This window comes from Artemia sp. Qi Xiang Cuo, chromosome 19 (genome assembly GCF_049724085.1).
Source record: "Artemia sp. Qi Xiang Cuo chromosome 19, ASM4972408v1, whole genome shotgun sequence".
NCBI classification, from domain to species: Eukaryota; Metazoa; Arthropoda; class Branchiopoda; order Anostraca; family Artemiidae; genus Artemia; species Artemia sp. Qi Xiang Cuo.
The window spans coordinates 11,743,776-11,762,838 of record NC_142812.1 but is presented as its reverse complement, the minus strand read 5'-3'; the positions used below and the strand labels follow the sequence as shown (position 1 = coordinate 11,762,838).

Here is a 19,063-nt window from a genome sequence, read left to right as displayed (position 1 = left end):
AAGAAAGATCACAGTTACGTATTTATTTGTTTTTTATTTTTTTTTTTTCCCACGGGTAACCGTACTGACCCAGTGGTGCTAGAATATTTTGGGAGGGCTCATTGGAACGGAAATTAAAAGTTCCAGTTCCCTTTTTAAGTGACCAAAAAAAAATGGAGGGCAAATAGGCCCCCTCCCACGCTTATTTTTCCCAAAGTCAACCGATCAAAATTTTGAGATGGCCATTGTGTTCAGCATTGTCGAAAATACGATAAATATGTCTTTTAGGATGACTTAATCCCCCGAAGTTCCCAGAGGGAGGGCTAAAAGTTATGAACTTTACCCAATGTTAACATATAGTATTGGCTATTGGGAAGTATACAGAAGTTTTCAGGAGGTTTTTTTTCTGGTAGTGGGAGGGAAGGGTGGGTCGGTGGTTATGTTGGAGGATCTGTTCATGAAGGAAGTTTTCATGGGGGAAGGGAAATTGCCATGAAGGGGGCGCCGGACTTGCCAGCATTATTTATTGGTTATTGGAAAGTATACAACCATTTTCAGGAAGGATTTTTTCTGGGGGAGGAGGGGCTAGAGGAGGGGGTTACTCTGGAGAATATTTCCGTAGAGGATGTTTCTTTGGGGTAAGGGACATTTCTATGAAGGGGGCGCCGGATTTCCAAGCATTATTTAAAAAACGAGCAGAAATTAAATAAAAAAAAACAAGTTTTTTCAACTGAAATCTAAGAAGGAATATTAGAACTTAAAACGAACAGAAATTATAACGTATGTGAGGGGGTTCTCCCCCAAGTCAATACCTCGCTCTTTACGCTATAGTTTTTTTTTAGTGCTTTCAAAAGAGCTATCTATTCTAATTAAACAGGCCTTTGTGATTCAGGGTTTGCGAATAATAATTTTGTAATTTTTAACGTAAAGAGCGTGATATTGATTAAGGGAGAAACCCCTCATGTAAGTAATAACATATACGTAATAAAAAAAACAATAAAGAAACAAGCGATACGGTTCAATAGTAATCGAAACTTTTAAAAACGGAATTTTGATGTCAATAAATGTATCAACAGAATGTTTTTATCATGCTGATTCTAAAAGAAAAGTAAAATTTTTATGCAAATAAAAGCTGCATTAACTAAAAAACGATCAGAAATTAAATAAAAAAAAAACAACTTTTTTAAACTGAAAGTAAGGAGCGACATTAAAACTTAAAACGAACAGAAATTATTCCGTATATGAAAGGGGCTGTCCCCTCCTAAACACCTCGCTCTTTACACTAAAATTTGACTCTGTCTCACGACTTTATTATTTAAAACAATAAAAAACTTTAGCGTAAAAAGCGAGGCGTTGAGGAGGGGAAAGCCCCTTTCATATACGGAATAATTACATTTCAACTGAAATGTAAGAAGGAATTTTAGAACTTAAAACGAACAGAGATTATAACGTATGTGAGGGGGTTCCCCCCAAGTCAATACCTCGCTCTTTACGCTACAGTTTTTTTTAGTGCTTTCAAAAGAGCTATCTATTCTAATTAAACGGCCTTTGTGATTCAAGGGTTTGTGAATCAAATTTTTTTTATACTTTTAACGTAAAGAGTGTGGTATTGACTAAGGGGAGAACCCCCTCATATACGTAATAACACAGACGTAATAAAAAAAAACAATAAAAAAACAAGCAATACGGCTCAATAGTAATTGAAAATTTTAAAAACGGAATTTTGATGTCAATAAATGTATCAAAAGAATGTGTTTATAATGTTGATTCTAAATATATAAATTTTATTAAGTTTAGTATTACTCATCAAAGGCTACGAGCCTGAGAAAATTTACTCGATTTTTTAAAGAGGGGGAAACATCCCCTACAAGTGAAAGAATTTTAATGAAAATCACACCGTCAGATTCAGCGTATCAGAAAACCCTATTACATAGGTTTCAAGCTCATATCTGCAAAAATCTGCAACTTTGTATTTTTTGCCAGAAGAAAAATATACGAATATAGAAGTTAGTTACGTAAGTTAATTTGTAAAGACATCCATTTAGCAAAAGAAAAGTAAAATTTTTATGCAAATAAAAGCTGCATTAACTAAAAAACGATCAGAAATTAAATAAAAAAAACAAGTTTTTTAAACTGAAAGTAAGGAGCGACATCAACACTTAAAACTAACATAACTTATTCCTTATATGACAGGGGTGGTCTCATCCTAACCGCCTCTCTATTTCCTAAAAATTTTTAATCATTAAAAAAAATTTATTTTAAAAAAAAAAAAAAAACTTTACCTAAAAGAGGGAGGGGTGGAGGAGCGGCAAGCCCCTTTCATATACGGAATAATTTCTGTTCGTTTTAAGTTTTAATGTCCTTCCTTACTTTCAGTTTAAAAAACTTGTTTTTTTTATTTAATATCACCAAAAGCCAGATGTGTTTTTTTAGTTTTTTTTCAGTCACATTATGTGTTCGTTTTTGGGGTTGGCTTATACCGTATCACCAAAAAACAGATGTTTTTTTCATTTTTTTCACTCACATTATGTGTCTTTGTTTTTGGGGTTGGCTTAATATCACAAAAAACAAGATGTTTTTTTTCTTTTTTTATTTTTTACTCACATTGTCTTCGTTTTTGGGGTTGGCTTATATCACCAAAACCCAGATGTGTTTTCAGTTTTTTTTACTCACATTATATGTCTTCGTTTTTTGGGGTTGGCTTATATCACCAAAAACCAGATGCGTTTTTTTCAGTTTTAATCACTCACATTATGCGTCTTCGTTTTTGTGGTTGGTTTATATCACCATTTATGAAGAATTTTGCGACGTTAATTGAGCCTTACTTGTTTCATTGTTTTAGAAGAGCTTTAAAGCTATTTGATTAGTTGCTTGATCTTTCATTAACCGAGTGGAGGGAGTAAAACCTGGGGAAGTTCAATATTGGTTTAGCAAAACCTGCTAGGTATAAAAACCTAAGGCAAAACAATTTTGAGGTGGTCCAAATATAAGGGCCACCAGTCATAACTGGAGGTTACAATTTTTAATAGAGGAGATACGAGGTGACCCTTAATTTGTCAAAGGTTAGGTATTGATCGTTGCTTTGACTATTCACCTTTACTTCTTCATTAAAAAGTGTGCCCTACTAGGTTAAAATCTGCAAAACTGTTGTCCAAGTTCATGACCTTGCAACTGAGATTTTAACTGACCATGCATTGAATGAAGGTTTGGGGGATGTGGTTAAATGTCATCTAACATGCTCTCCTAAGCCTAAATGTGTAGGCCCATATAGAAAAACAAAAGCCCTTGATAAAAAGTATTTTAATAATAATGTTTATCACTTCCAAGAAAGAAACACTTACAGAAAAAATTTGTTTCTTTTCTTTACCTTTAAATTAAACGGGCACGCAGAAGGAGAGGAGGTGATTCTGGACCAAGATCTCCCTCCCCAAATGTCAGAATTGTCCCCATAATCTTGTATGTGTTTATCATGTTCACCCTCACATTCTTCGTTTCTAAATTTGCCCTCTACCCCCGACACGCTGTCGCTAAATAAAATCGCTCCTTACACACCTGATCAAAGCAATAATTGAGACACGGCTTTTAGGCTTAGGAGAACATAGTATTACGAACATGGACGCAGGTGTTGTATATCCTGCTGAGGGGATGAACAAACAAAGGCCGCCATCTGTAAGCATCCCGACATCTGGCGATGTTAATGAAAGTATTAACAGGCCATCTATGGTCGACCAGGTCGAAGAGAACATCACAGCAACGAAAGCGCCATCTCTTGGTGCTCCTGATGAAAAAGGAAGGTTCACACAGACAGAACGCCAACGACCTATCAGTCCAGGTAATTCAGTTTATTTTCATGGTTTTGTAAACTTGTTTAGAAGTAAAATTTGTTACGTGCTGTAATGTTACGGTTCAAAATTTTATATTGTATTAAGATTTTCATTTAAACTTTTCGCAAAAAAAAATTTTCATTTGAACTTTTAACTTCTCATTTAAATGAAAACTAATAATCCAGTTGAAAATAAGCTGATTAAAATATTACACTGGCTTTAGGATCCGTTGTCCGAGAGGACGAGAGTTCGAATCCTAGTGTACCCAATTATTTGGTTTGGGACGGGGGTCAGTGGCGTGGCTCTGTAAGCTCAGTCAGAGTCGACCCAGCTTTAAATGGGTACCTGGAGAAATCTGGGTAAGGTAAACAGGAGGGGTGTGCAAAAGCACAGTATGGTTGGCCCCCAGCCCCCCATTGCACTTCCTGGCTGTAGGGCCAAGAAACGGAGATTATCAACGCCGGTAGGGACTGTAAAGTACAATGCCGTATGCTTTACCTTTACCTTATGACTTACGCCATAATATATTCCTTGCCACACATGTTTTCTTCGGTCTCCAGTTCATTTTAAATTTCACGATTTTTCATTCTTTATTTCAAATCAAAAGTAAAATGAAATGAATTAGTAATAACTTTGAAACAATATTTGAAATACTAGCAACTTATTTGATGTGTTGCTACTCTTGGATTTATACTGAATAAATTTAGAATCCCTGGTGCTAAATAGATGACATAAAATACTTTCAGTAAAGCACTAGTCAAACTACGGTGTAAGGGATGGAGGGGTTAAGGGGGTCGCAATGGCCAGGAAGCCTTAAACCCTAAGGTACAATTATAAAGTATGTAGCTAAGTAAGTTAAATTGTAGCTAAGTTACTTGAAGATTTAAATGACAGTAACTTCCAATAGTACTTTCAAAAAGAAATTGCCACCTTTTTTTGCCATCTAGATTCCAAGTATGAGAAATTTTTAGGGGGGAGGGGATGCCACCAGGAATTTCAACTAAGATCTTACATCTTTCTGCAAAGATTATCGTTTTTCGACTCATATTTGTTCTAAGATCTTTGAGGATCTACTCATCATTGTTCTCCGACCACTGATCAGAGCAGAATGACGAAAGACGTTTGCACAAAAACGACCACAGATGTAATATCTTTGTTCAAATATTTCACTTTTAAGCGTTTTCTGAAAAAAGATTTAAGATCTTAGCACATTGACGAGTGAAAAAACGGCCCTAATCTTTCACCCTATGGATAATGAACATGTACCTTAGAAGAATCCTTATAAAGTTTTCGATTTTCAGTTAATTAACATTGTCTAGATAAAAAAAAAATTAACATCAAATTAATATCTAACTGTTGTAAAGATATGGCAAGAAATACTAGATATTAAAGGGACTTGAAGTGGCAATTAGCACTTTTTTTCATTTCTTCTTATAATTTTTTTTTCAGAAGTTCATAAGTTTATTAATCCAGGTTCATAAACAAATAAATAAATTAAACAACACTTTCACGCTGGGAAAACCTATTAAGGTTTGCGATCGCGCGAAAGTCCACATAACTACTTACCTATTATTTCAACTATTTTCATGAACCTCAACTATTTAATTAAAACTATTATAGATAAACCAAAAATAGATAAACTATAACCTATATAAAAAAAATAAAAAAAATATATAGAAAAATAAATAAATAACTGAATTAAAAATAATAATAGAAAAATAAAATATAAAAGAAAAATAATAATAACAAATCCAATCTCCATCACTCATTATAGTTTTCATTAAATTTAATTTTTGATTAAACTTATGAATTAAACCATTAATTATAATGACTCAAAGGGCATTAAATAGTGTATTTACTTTATTCTTATCAAGAGCAACAATTCAAAAACTTAACTACGGTAGTTTTAAAGCCAAACACTTCATGTTAACTAATTAATTAAGAAAAACTTTCCGGAAAAAAAAATTTCAAAGAAAAGTAAAGGCCATTTTAAACTTAAGATAAGCGGATACAAATACCTGTTAAAATTCAAACTCAAAATGACCAGAAATTACTATTAAAGAATTAATGAAACCCAAAACAAACAGAAATAGCAAAAAAAAACATTCAAGTAATAACATAAATGAATAAATAAATCTTAAAGTGAGTAATTCTTAAACTGAATATATAAACCAAGATTAAAACGAAGAAAAATAATTTGCTATTAAAGTATAAATGAAACCCAAAACGAAAAGAAATTAAATAAACAATCAATGCAATGAAACATACAATAGATACTAATATAAATGAATAAATAAATATTAAAAAGAGTGAAACTTAAATTGAATATGCAAATCAAGCTTGAAACGAACAAAAATCACTACAAACAATTTTGGGTATCGCTTCCTTCTCTCACTGTAAAAGTCTAAAACCCACTGCGTCATTGGCGCTTTACTGAAAACTATATGTGCCTTGAATAGTCTTGGAAAGTATACACAAAATCAAATTGAATATTTGATATAATGATCTTAATTTTTGAAAGATCCATCAAGAATTCATTTCACTGTAATTTTATTGTCATTTTCAATGCTGTAAGAACTGGCGAAGAAAAATTTGTAATATGATTCATTTTCAGGGAAGCGTCAATGACGCAGTAGGCTCTAGGTTTTTACAATCAAACAGTTCGTGGTAACGAACTGTAAGTAAGGAGCGACCCGGCTCAATGGTAATCGAAACTCTAAAAAACGGAATTTTGATACCAATAGATACATCAAAAGAATCAGATTTTAATTCTAATTTCAAATATATAAGTTTCATCAAGTTTAATATTATCCATCAAAAGTTACGCACCTGAGAAAATTTGGCTGATTTCCGAAAAAAGGGGGGAAGACCCCCTAAAAGTTATAGAACCTTAATGAAAATCACATCATCATATTCAGCATATTGGAGAACCCTACTGTAGTGGTTTCAAGCTCCTATCTAAAAAAATGTGGAATTTTCCATTTTTTGCCAGAAGAAAGATCACGGATGCGTGTTTATTTGTTTTTTTTTTTCTTTTCCCCAGGGGTAATTGTATTGACCCAGTGGTCCTAGAATATCGTAGGAGGGCTCATTGGAACGCAAATTAAAGTTCTAGTGCCCTTTTTAAGGACCAAAAAATTGAGGGCAACTGGGCCCCCTCCCACGCTCATTTTTTTCTCAGTCACCCAAATAAAATTTTGAGATAGCTATTTTGTTTAGCATAGTCTAAAATCTAATAAATATGTCTTTTAGGATGACTTAATCCCCCACAGATCCCAGGGGAAGGGCTGTAAGTTATGAACTTTGCCGATTGCTTACATATTGTATTGGTTATTGGGAAGTATACAGACATGTTCAGGAATGATTTTCTTCTGGTGGAGGGGTTGGGGGCTGGAGGAGGGTGTTAATCGGGAGAATCTTTCCGTGGAGGATGTTTCTTTGGGGTAAGGGATATTTCTATGAAGGGGGCGCCGGATTTCCAAGCATTATTTAAAAAACGATCCGAAATTAAATTTTAAAAAAGAAGTTTTTTCAACTGAAAGTAAGTAGCAACATTAGAACTTAAAACGAACAGAAATTATTACGTATATGAGGGGGTTCTCGTTCAAGTCAATACCTCGCTCTTTACGCTACAGTTTTTTTTTTTTTTTAGTGCTTTCAAAAGAGCTATCTATTCTAAATAAACGGCCTTTGTGATTCAGGGGTTTGTGAATTAAATTTTTTTTTAACTTTTAACGTAAAGAGCGTGGTATTGACTAAGGGGAGAACCCCCTCATATACGTAATAACATATACGTAATAAAAAAAAACAATAAAAAAAACAAGCGATACGGCTCAATAGTAATCAAAAATTTTAAAAATGTCAATAAATATGTCAAAAGAATGGGCTTATAATGCTGATTCTAAATATATAAATGTTAATAGGTTTAGTATTACTCATCTAAGGCTACTAGCCTGAGAAAATTTACCTGATTTTTTAAAGAGGGGGGAAACATCCCCTACAAGTGAAAGAATTTTAATGAAAATCACACCGTCAGATTCAGCGTATCAGAAAACCCTATTACATAGGTTTCAAGTTCATATCTGAAAAAATCTGCAACCTTGTATTTTTTGCCAGAAGAAAAATATACGAATATAGAAGTTCGTTACGTAAGTTAATTTGTAAATTACGTCAGAACGAAATTTAGAGACAGCCATTTAGCAAAAGAAAAGTAAAATTTTTATGCAAATTTTGTTTACTTATTCAATGACGGTGAGCCAAAATAAAAGCTGCATTAACTAAAAAACAATCAGAAATTAAATAAAAAAACAAGTTTTTCTAACTGAAAGCAAGGAGCGACATTAAAACTTAAAAAGAACAGAAATTATACCGTATATGAAATGGGCTGTCCCCTTCTCAACGCCTGGCTCTTTACGGTAAGTTTGACTCTGTCCCATAACTTTATTTTTAAAAACAATAAAAAACTTAAGCGTAAAGAGCGAGGCGTTGAGGAGGGGACAGCCCCTTTCATATACGGAATAAATTTCTGTTCGTTTTAAGTTTTAATGTCGCTACTTACTTTCAGTTAGAAAAACTTGTTTTTTTTATTTAATTAAGGAAAGGGACAGTATCTAAACTCTTGTTTGTGCTAAAACTATATTCTTCTTGAACAATCTTAGAAAGAACTAATAAATTAAATTCAATATCTGATGCATAATTATATTAATCGCTGAAAGCTCATCAATTCAAAAATTTACTGTAATTTTAATGCAAGTACAAATGAAAATATTTGTAATATAATTTGTTTTCAGTAAAGCACCAATGACGCAGTAGGCTCTAAACTTTTACAGTGAGAGAAGGAGCCGATACCAAAACTCTTGTTTGCAGTGATTTTTGTTCGTTTCAAGCTTGATTTGCATATTCAATATAAATTTCACTCGTTTTAAAATTTATATATTCATTTATATTAGTATATATTGTATGTTTGTTTGTATTGATTGTTTATCTAATTTCTGTTCGTTTTGGGTTTCATTTATACTTCAATAGAAAAATATTTTTCTTCGTTTTAAGCTTTAAGCTTAAGGGTTTACTCTTTAGAAGAGTAAACCCTTCTAAATCTATTATAATGCCAATATGTTTTACTCCCTATCCAGACAGATATCTTATCTTATCTAACTCATAAAAAGGTAGCTAGAAATTTCAATTTCAAATCAAATGAGCCACTTCTGAAGTTTATACGACCTCTCCGTACATAAAAATTCCATTTACATAAAATGCCCCAGGACATAACTTAAAACAGCTGCCCCCGGGCTCTGGGGGTTGGTGTCAACATCGTAGTCCTTATTATCTGATTTTTGAGCTATTTTTAATAAAATGGCCATCTCAAAAATTTTATCGGTTGGGTCTGGGGAAAATGGGCGTGGGGGGGGGTTAATTTACCCTCGATCTCTTTTGACTCTTTAAAAGTGAGCTATAACTTTCAATTTTTATTCAAATGAACCCTCTCTGAAGTTTATACGAGTATCCCTTCTATAAGAACCATATATACCTCTAGGGTATAACTTACAACGCCTGTCCCCGTGCCCTGGAGGGTTGTGTTGACCCTAAAATTTAAATATTTGATGTTTGATCTATTTTTTTTTGCAAAATGGTTAATTCAAAAGTTTTGTCGAATGGGTACGAGAAAAGTCATGGGGGAGGGGCTAGTTGCCCTTCAATCTCTTTTAACTCTGAAAAATTGAACTAGAACTTTTAATTTCCAAACAAATGAGCCCTCTCTGAAGTATATATACGCATCCCTTCTATAAGAACCATATTTACCCCCAGGGCATAACTTACAACGCCTACCCCTGGGCCCTGGGGGTTTTGTCGACACCGGATTTTTTGTTATCTGACCTTTGAACTGTTTTTTAGAAAATGTTCATCTCAAAAATCCTATCGGATAGATTTGGGGGAAAAGACGTGGAGGAGGGGAGGGCTAGTTGCCTTGCGATCATTTAAAACTCTTAAAAAGTTAACAAGAACTTTCAATTTCCAATCAATTAAGCCCTCTCTGAAGTTTATTCGAGTATCCCTTCCATAAGAACCATATATGCCCCGAAGGGCATAACTTACAACGCCTGTTCCTGGATCCTCGGGGATAGTGTCGACACCGGAGTTTAACTTACAACGGCTATCCCCGGTCCCTGGAGGTTTTGTCGACACCAGATTTTTTGATATCTTACCTTTGAACTATTTTTAACAAAATTGTCATCCCAAAAATTTTATCGGATGGATTTGGCGGAAAAGGCGTGGAGGGGGCAGGGGCTAGATTCCCTGCGATCACTTTAGACTCTTACAAAGTGAACTAGAACTTTCAATTTCCAATCAATTTAGCCCTCTCTGCAGTTTCTACCAGCATCCGTTCCATAAGAGCCATATATGCCCCGAAGGGCATAACTCACAACGCCTGTTCCTGGATCCTCGGGGATAGTGTCGACACCGGAGTTTTTGTTATCTGATTTTTGAACCATTGAAAAAGAATGGCTATCTCAAAAAATTTATTCGGGTGAGTTTGGGGAAAAAGGGCATGGGGGGGTTAGCTTCCCTTGGATCTCTTTTGACTCTTCAAAACACAACTAAAACTACCAACTTCCAAACAAATGAGGCCTCTTTCAAGCTTATACAAGCATCCTTTTCATAAGAACCATATATGCCTCCAGGGCATAACTTACAACGCCTGTTCCCGGGCCCTGGAGGATTGCGTCGACACAGGAAATTTTTATCTGACCCTTGAACTATTTCTAGCAAAATAGCTATCTCAAAATTTTTATCTGATATTTTTGAGGGGAAGGGGGTTGGGACGGGGAGGCTAGCTGCCCTCCGATCACGTTTGACTCTTAAAAAGTGAACTACAACTTTCAGTTTTCTATCAAATGAGCCCTCTTTGAAGTTTATACGTGCATCCCTTCTATAAGAACCAAATATTTCCCCAGGGCATAAATTACAACAACTGCCCCCGGGCTCTGGGGGCTGTGTCAACACTGGAGTTTTTGATGTCTATCTCAAAATTTTATCTGATGCATTTGGGGAAAAAAGGGTGGGGTGGCTGTCTGCCCTCCGATCACTTTTGACTCATAAAGTGAACTATAACTTTCAGTTCCCAATCAAATGAGCCCTCTCTGAAGTTTACACGAGAATACCTTCCATAAAAACCTTATATGCCCCTTGGCATAACTTAAAACGCCTGGCCCAGGACCCTGGGCAGTTGTGTTGCCCTCCGATCTCTTTTGACTCCCCGGGGCGGGGGCTGTGTCGACCCCGGAGTTTTTGTTATATGAACTTTGAACTATTTTTAACAAAATGGCTGCCTCAAAATTTTTACCTGATGTATTTGGGGAAACAAGGGTGTGAGAGAAGGGATGCTAGCTGCCCTTCGATAACTTTATACTCTTAAAAAGTGAAATAGAACTTTCAATTTCCAATCAAATAAGCCCTCTCTGAAGTTTATTTCGAGAATCCCTTCCGTTAGAACCTTATATGCCCCCAGGTCATAACTTCAAACGTGTGGCCCGGGGCCCTGGGCAGTTGTGTCATCATCGGAGTTTTTTTTTTATCTGACCTTTGAATTATTTTTAACAAAATGTCTGTCTCAAAATTTATATTTTATGCATTTGGGGAAAAGAGGGCGTGTTGGGGGGGGGGGGGTATTCGCCCTCAAATCTCTTGACTCTTAAAAAGTGAACTAGAATCTTTAATTTCCAATCAAATGAGCTCTCCGAAGATTATGCAAGTTTTCCTTCTATAAGAACCATATTTGCCCCCAGGGTATAACTTACAATGCCTGCCCCCAGACCCTGGGGGATTGTGTCGACCCCGGAGTTTTTGTTTTATGATCTTCGAACTAATTTTAACGTAATTGCTACCTCAAAATTTTTATTGGATGTATTTAGGAGAAAAGCGCGTGGGGGGGGGGGCTAGTTGCCCTCCGATCACTTTTGACTCTTAAATAGTGAGCTAAATCTTTCAATTTCCAATCAAATGAGCCTTCTTTGAAGTTTATACGAGCATCTCTTCCCTAAGAACCCTATATGCCCCCAGGGCATAAATTACAACGACTTATCCCGGGCCCTGGGTGCTGTTTCGACACCGGAGTTTTTGTTATCAGACTTGAACTATTTTTAAAAAGAAATGTCTATCTAAAAAATTTTATCTGATGCATTTGGGGAAAAAGGGGGGCTATGTCCTCCGATCACTTTTGACTCTTAAAAAGTGAACTAGAACTTTCAATTCCCAATCAAATTAGCCCTCTGTGAATTTTATACGAGCATCCCTCCATAAGAACTTCATATACCCCCAGGGCATAACTTATAACGGCTGCCCCCGGGCCCTAGTTGGTTGCGTTGATATCGGAGTTTTTTTATCTGACCTTTGAACTATTTTTAACAAAATGGCTATCTCAAAATTTTTATTTGATGTATTCGGGGGAAAAGGGCATAAGGGGGGGGGCTAGTTGCCCTCCAATCGGTTTTAACTCTGAAAAAGTGAACTAAAACTTAATTTCCAGTCAAATGAGCCCTCTCTGAAGTTTATACAAGCATCCCTTCTGTAAGATTCATATTCGCCCCCAGTGCATAACTTACATCCCCCGGGCCCTGGGAGGTTGTGTCAATCCTGGCGTTTTTTTATATGATCTTTGAACTATTTTTAGCAAAATAGATATCTAAAAATTTTGATTGGATGTCCTTGGGAAAATGGTGGGCATGAGAGGGGCGTTAGTCGCTCTCCAATCACTTTCAACTATTAAAAAAGGCACTAACCCTTTCAATTTCCAGTTGAATGAGCCCTTTTGAAGTTTCTATGACAACGCTTTCAAATAAAACCTTATATGCCCCTAGGGCATAACTTACAACCCTTGCCCTTAAGGCTGTGGGGGGGGAGGGTTGTCATCCTTAAAGACCTATTTTCCAAAACTTTCAACTACGTTGAATAAAATGGCTATCTACAAATTTTGATTGGATGTGTTTGGGGAAAAGGTGAGCGTCAGAGGGGGTTAGTTGCCCTCAAATCACTGTTGACTATTAAAAAGGCCACTTGCCCTTTCAATTTCCAATCGAATCAGCCCTTTTTCAAGTTTATACTACAAAGATTTCAATAAAAACCTTATATGCCCACAGGGCATAACTTACAACCTTTGCCTTGAAGACTGTGGGGGGAGTGTTCTGCTCAAAGGTATAACTTCCTGTACCTTAAACTGCGTGAAAGAAAAAGGCTATCTAAACATTTTTTTTGGATATGTTTGGGGAAATGGTGTACGTGAGAGGGGGGTTAGTTGCCCTCAAATCACTTTCGACTATTAAAAATGGCACTAGCCCTTTGAATTTCCAATCAAATGAGGCTGTTTTGAAGTTTCTACGACAATGCCTTCTATAAAAACCTTATATGCCCCCAGGGCATAACTAAACTCTTGCCCTGAGGGTTGTGAGGGAGTGTCCTCCTGTAAAACATAATTTCTTTCTGGAAATCAACTACGCTAAACAAAATGACTATTTCAAAATTTTGATTGGATGCGTTTGGGGGAATGATGGGCGCGGGGGGGGGGGGGGCTAGTTGCTGTCCAATCACTTTCGACTATTAAAAAGGGCACTAACTCCAATTTCCAATCGAATGAGCCCTTTTCGAAGTTTCTACGACAACTTCAATACGAAGTGCCCTGGTCAAAGACCACGAAAGAAAAAAAAATACATTGTGCTCACATCGTTCTTTACTTAGGCAGCGCTATTGCTCTACCTATAATTTATTTATTTTTTATTCCCAGAGGCACTTCATATTGAAGGGGTCGTCGTAGAGACTTCAAAGGGGGCTCATTTGATTGGAAATCTAGAGTTCTAGTGCCCTTTTTAAGGGTCATAAGTGATTGGAAGCAACTAACATCCCTTCCACGCCCACCAGTTCCCCAAACACATCCAATCAAAATTTTGAGATAGCCATTTTGTTCATCGTAGTTGATTTTCACATAGAAATTATGTTTTTGAGGAGGAGACTCCCCCACAGACCTCAGGGCAAGGGTTGTAAGTTATTCCCTTGGGGCATATAAGGTATGTATAGAAAGCTTTGTCGTAGAAACTTCAAAAAGGGCTCATTCGATTGGAAATTCAAAGGGCTAGTGCCATTTTTAATATTCGGAAGTGATTGGAGAGCAACTAACCCACCCACCCCCCTCACGTCCACCTTTTCCCCTAAGACATCCAATCAACATTTTGAGATTGCCATTTTGTTCAACGTGGTTGAAAATTCTGAAAATTAGGTCTTTGAGGATGACACCCCCCCCCACTACCCTTAGGGCAAGGGCTATAAATTATGCCCTGGGGGTATATAAGGTTTTTATAGAAAGCGTTGTCGTAGAAACTTCGAAAAGGGCTCATTCGATTGGAAGTTTAAATGGCTAGTGCCCTTTCTAACAGTCAAAAGTGATTGGAAGGCAACTAACACCCCTTCCACGCCCACCATTTCCCCAAACAAATCCAATAAACATTTTGAGATAGCCATTTTGTTCAACGTAGTTGAAAGTTCCTGAAATTATATCTTTGAACATAACACTCCCCCAAGTGTCTCCAGGGCAATTGGTATAAGTTATGCACTGGGGGCATATATGGTTCTTATGGAAGGAATGCTCGTTTAAACCTTAGAGGCTCATTTGATTGGAAATTGAAAGTTCTAGTTCACTTTAAAACAGCGTTGCCTACAACCCAAAAATCACTACAAATCTTAAAAAGGTTTGCACAAAAAATAATCTGTATGTAGTATTCACAAATATTTTTAAAATCATAAATTTTCTAAATTCTGGCAAAGATAAAAACCCCAGTTACTCGCCAAAGAGGGGTCTATCAGATACCATGTGATTGTGGCAAATACTATGTAGGTAGAAAACACCAGAAATTAGAAAAGCACATACAACTGCATAAAGATGATATAGTCAAAGCTCTAGATTCTAATATTTCCACTGTTTCTATTGATTCTGCTTTAGACAGCCATATTTTTAAAAATCCTAGCCACAATATACTTTTTGATGAATCCGCCCTTATTAGCAATGACCAAGGCATAAAGCAGGTTGTCCGAGAATCAATTGAAGTCAGACTTAAGATTAATAATAATATTTCCTTAAATAGGGACTTGGGGGAATATACACTAAACGCTCTGTACACAAATTTAATTAAAAATGATCTTACAAAATATTTAAAAAAAGACAATAGACATTAACACAGAACCGGTCACAAAAAGACCTTTGAGGTTAGCTGCCAACAAGGCTGGATTAGCAATAAGAACGTGTTTTAAATTATTTTTCTTTCATCTCATTGAATCGCCTTGTTTTACCTTACTTTTTATCAGTCCTGACTCCTGGTTGAACTTCGCTGAAGTGCAAAAAGACATTGAAAGTTCTAGTTCACTTTTTAGGAGTCAAAAGAGATTGGAGGGCACCTAGCCCCCCCCCCTCCACACCATTTTTTTCTCAAACCCATCTGATAAGAACTTTGAAATAACAGTTTTTTAAAAATAGTTCAAAGAACATATAACGAAAACTCCAGTGTCGACGAGGGCAACTAGCCCCCCCACGCCCATTTTTTCCCGAATGCATCCGATAAAAATTTTGAGATAGCCATTAAGTTAAAAATTGTTCAAAAGTTAGATAACAAAAACTCAGGTGTCGACACAACCCCCCAGGGCCTGGGGGCAGGCTTTGTAAGTTATGCCATGGGGCTCATATTGTTCTTATGAAAGGGATACTCGTATAAAATTCAGAGAGGGCTCATTTGATTTGAAATTGAAATTTCAAGTTCACTTTTTAATAGTCAAAAGAGATCTGAGGGTGACTACCCCCCCCCCCCACGCCTTCTTTTTCCAAACCCATCTGATGAAAATTTTGAGGTAGATATTTTGTTAAAAAAAATAGTTCAAAGGTCGGATAAAAAAAATTCCGGTGTCCATACAACCACCCAGGGCCCGGAAAAATGCGTTCTGAGTTATGCCTTAAGGCCATGTATGGTTCTTATGAAAGGGATGTTCGTATAAACTTCATAGAGGGCTCATTTGATTGGAAATTCAAAGTTCTAGTTCAGTTTTTAAGAGTCAAGAGATTTAAGGGCAACTTGCCCCCCCATGCCCTTTTTCTCCAAACCCTTTCCGCTACAAATTTTTAGATAGCCAGTTTTTTTTTTTAAATTGTTAAAAAATTAGAAAACAAAAACTCCAGTGTCAATAAAACCCCCCAGGGCCCAGGGGGTAGGCGTTGTAAATGTTTTCCTGGGGACATGTATGGTTCTTTTGAAAGGGATGCTCGTATAAACTTCAGAGAGGGATCATTTGATTGGAAATTGAAAGTTCTAGTTCAATTTTTAAGAGTCAAAGATATTCGACAACTACCCCCCCCCCCCACACACACACCCTTTTTTCCCCAAGCCTATCCGATAAAATCTTTAAAATAGCCATTTGATTAAAAATAATTCAAAGGTCAGATAAGAAAAAACTCCTGTGTCGAAGCAACCCTCCATGGCCCGGAGGCAGGGGTTGTAAGTAATGCTCTGGGGGCATATATCACTTTTATAGAAGACAAGCTTGTATAAACTTCGGAGAGGGTTCATTTGATTGGAAATTGAATTTTCTCGTTCACTTTTTAAGAGTCAAAAGAGATTTGAGGGCAACTTGCCTCCCCCCCTCCACGCCCTAAATGCATCAGATAAATTTTTTTTTGAGATAGAAATTTTATTAAAAATATTTCAAAGTTAAGATAGAAAAAACTCCGGTGTGAACACAGCCCCCGAGGGCCCGAAGGCAGACGTTTTAAGTTATGCCCTAGGTGTATAAATAGTTGTTATGGAAGGAATGCTCGTATAAACTTCGTAGAGGAAACTGAAAGTTGTAATTTACTTTTTAAGACCAAAAGTGATCGGAGGGCAGCTATCCTCCCCCCCTCCATCTATATTTTTCCCCAGGCGCACTTCATATAGAAGGGGTCGTCGTATAAACTTCAAAGGGGGATCATTTCAAAGAGGCAAACATTTTCCAGTTTGATATTTTTACTTTGATACCAGTTTGGATACTTTGCTGAAGATTTGATTTTTTTTTTTTTTTCAAACGTTTGATTTTGAAATAAGAAAATTTTAAAAACTTGAAACATTTGCAATCAAAAACAAACAAGAATTAATTAAAAAAACTTTCCGACAAATAAGCTTTTCAAAGAAAAGTAAAGGTCAGTTTACACTTAAGCTCAGCAGATACAAATACCTGTTAAAATTCAAAATCAAAACGACCAGAAATTATTATTAAAGAATAAATGAAACCCAAAAAGAAACAGAAATTAAATAAACAATCATAGGAAAAAACATACAACAAGTAATAATATAAATGAATAAATAGATCTTAAAGCGAGTAATGCTTAGATTGAATATGAAAATCAAGGTTAAATAAACAATCAATGAAATTAAATAAACAATCAATGCAAACCGACATACAATAGATATTAACGTGAATGAATAAATAAATCTTAAAACGAGTGGAACTTGAATTGAGTATGCAAATGAAGCTTGAAACTAACAAAAATCACTACAAACAAGAGTTTGGGTAGCGTCTTCTTCTCTCACTGTATACGTCTAAAACCTACTGCGTCATTGGTACTTTACTGAAAACTATATGCGTCTTGAATAGTCTTGGAAAGTATAGACAATATCAAATTGAATAGTCGATGTATATTGATATTAGTTGTTGAAATATCTATCAGTTCAAGAATTTATCTCACTCTAATTTTATTTTTATTTTCAATTTTGTAAGAACTGGAAAAGAAAATATTTGTAATATAATTCAATTTGTTTTCAATGAAGCGCCTATGACGCAGTAGGCTTTTAGTTTTTATGTACAGTTAAGGAAGGGGGCAGTATCCAAACTCTTGTTAGTAGTGAAACTATATTTGTCTTGAACAACTATAGAAAGAAATAATAAATTAAACGGAATATTTGATGTACAAGGATATTAATTGCTGAAAGCTCATCAGCTCAAAATTTTACTATAATTTTAATGTTTATTTTCAACATTAAGAACAAAAGAAAGTATTTGTAATAAAATTGGTTTTTTATTACATATTGTAAAAATCGTTTTCTATGTAGCATGATTTGCAAAAACCGTTATTGCAAAAATGGTTTTCTATGTAGCATGAGATATTACATTTACGTGCCTACCGGCACAGAGATGGGATAGCTGAGGTGAAGCATCATGGATCTTGCCAGGAAATTTCTTGGGAGGAGGGGTTGGCAAGGGCTTTCAGGAGCTTTGCTTTCAGTAATTTTAAATGGTAGTACTGTAAGTCTCTTTTTCTATTTATACATAATGTTTCAATGTATTCAAACATGAGTATATGATGTACTTAAACACCAGAGAATCATACTGTAGGGGTTTCGATAAGTTCAGCCGCGTAGAAGATAAAAAGTCATGCAGAATTTTCATCGAGATGAACAATAAATACAATTTTCTGTCCTCCTGAAGTTCTGTAAGAAAAATATTATTAAGGGCTTATTCAAAAAACTACTGTTCGTCAAAAGTTTTGACTGAGTATTAAAATTTTGTCCAAAATCAATTACAATCTGACATTTGAATCCTTAACAGAAAAACTAAAAAAACAGCACACAGTTAATCCATTTGCAAAGGGTTTATGGGGCCGGTAGCTCACTTCATATCTTGGCTAGGACTGGGTATGATTTGAGAAACAATTAGATTCTATATAAAAGAACATTTTTTTCAACTGAAAGTAAGAAGCAATACTAAAAATTAAAATAAACAGAAAATTTATCCGTATATGAGGGTAGCCACCTCCTCAATTCATCCCTCTTTACGCTAAAGTTTGACTTTTTACGCTAAAGAGGCGTTGAATTGAAATAAGAAGTTATTTTAAAGTGGTAAAATCGTTTTCAATATGATTGTTTTAGGTTTCCATTATGGGACACACTTGTAAAAAAATATATATATATCTATAACGCTCAAACATATAAAGTCTACCCATGATCATTTTTAAGGCTTTGTATAATGGTGCAACCTTGTAAAATCCAAAAAAAAACAAAAAAAAAAAATAAAAAAAAAAAAAAAAAAAAACAAACAACGTTCAAACATATAACGTCCACCCATGATCGTTTTTAGGCTTTTTATTATGGTGCACGCTTATAAAAAATACTATATATATATATTTATTTATAACGCTCAAACGTATAAAGTCTACCCATGACCATTTTTAGGCTTTTTATAATGGTGCACCCTTGTAA

The 19,063-nt window shown here is 35.5% G+C and overlaps 1 protein-coding gene across 1 annotated transcript in view; it reads left to right on the top strand.

Moving 5' to 3' along the window:
• The first annotated feature begins 3,560 nt into the window (after positions 1 to 3,560).
• The window catches only part of LOC148940502 (uncharacterized), a 50,477-nt gene continuing 34,974 nt past the window's right edge, over positions 3,561 to 19,063 (top strand). Inside the window, exon 1 of the mRNA XM_089105181.1 lies at positions 3,561 to 3,811. Coding sequence (XP_088961307.1) covers positions 3,592 to 3,811 — 220 coding nt within the window. The 5' untranslated portion in view covers positions 3,561 to 3,591. The remainder of the gene's footprint in view (positions 3,812 to 19,063) is intronic.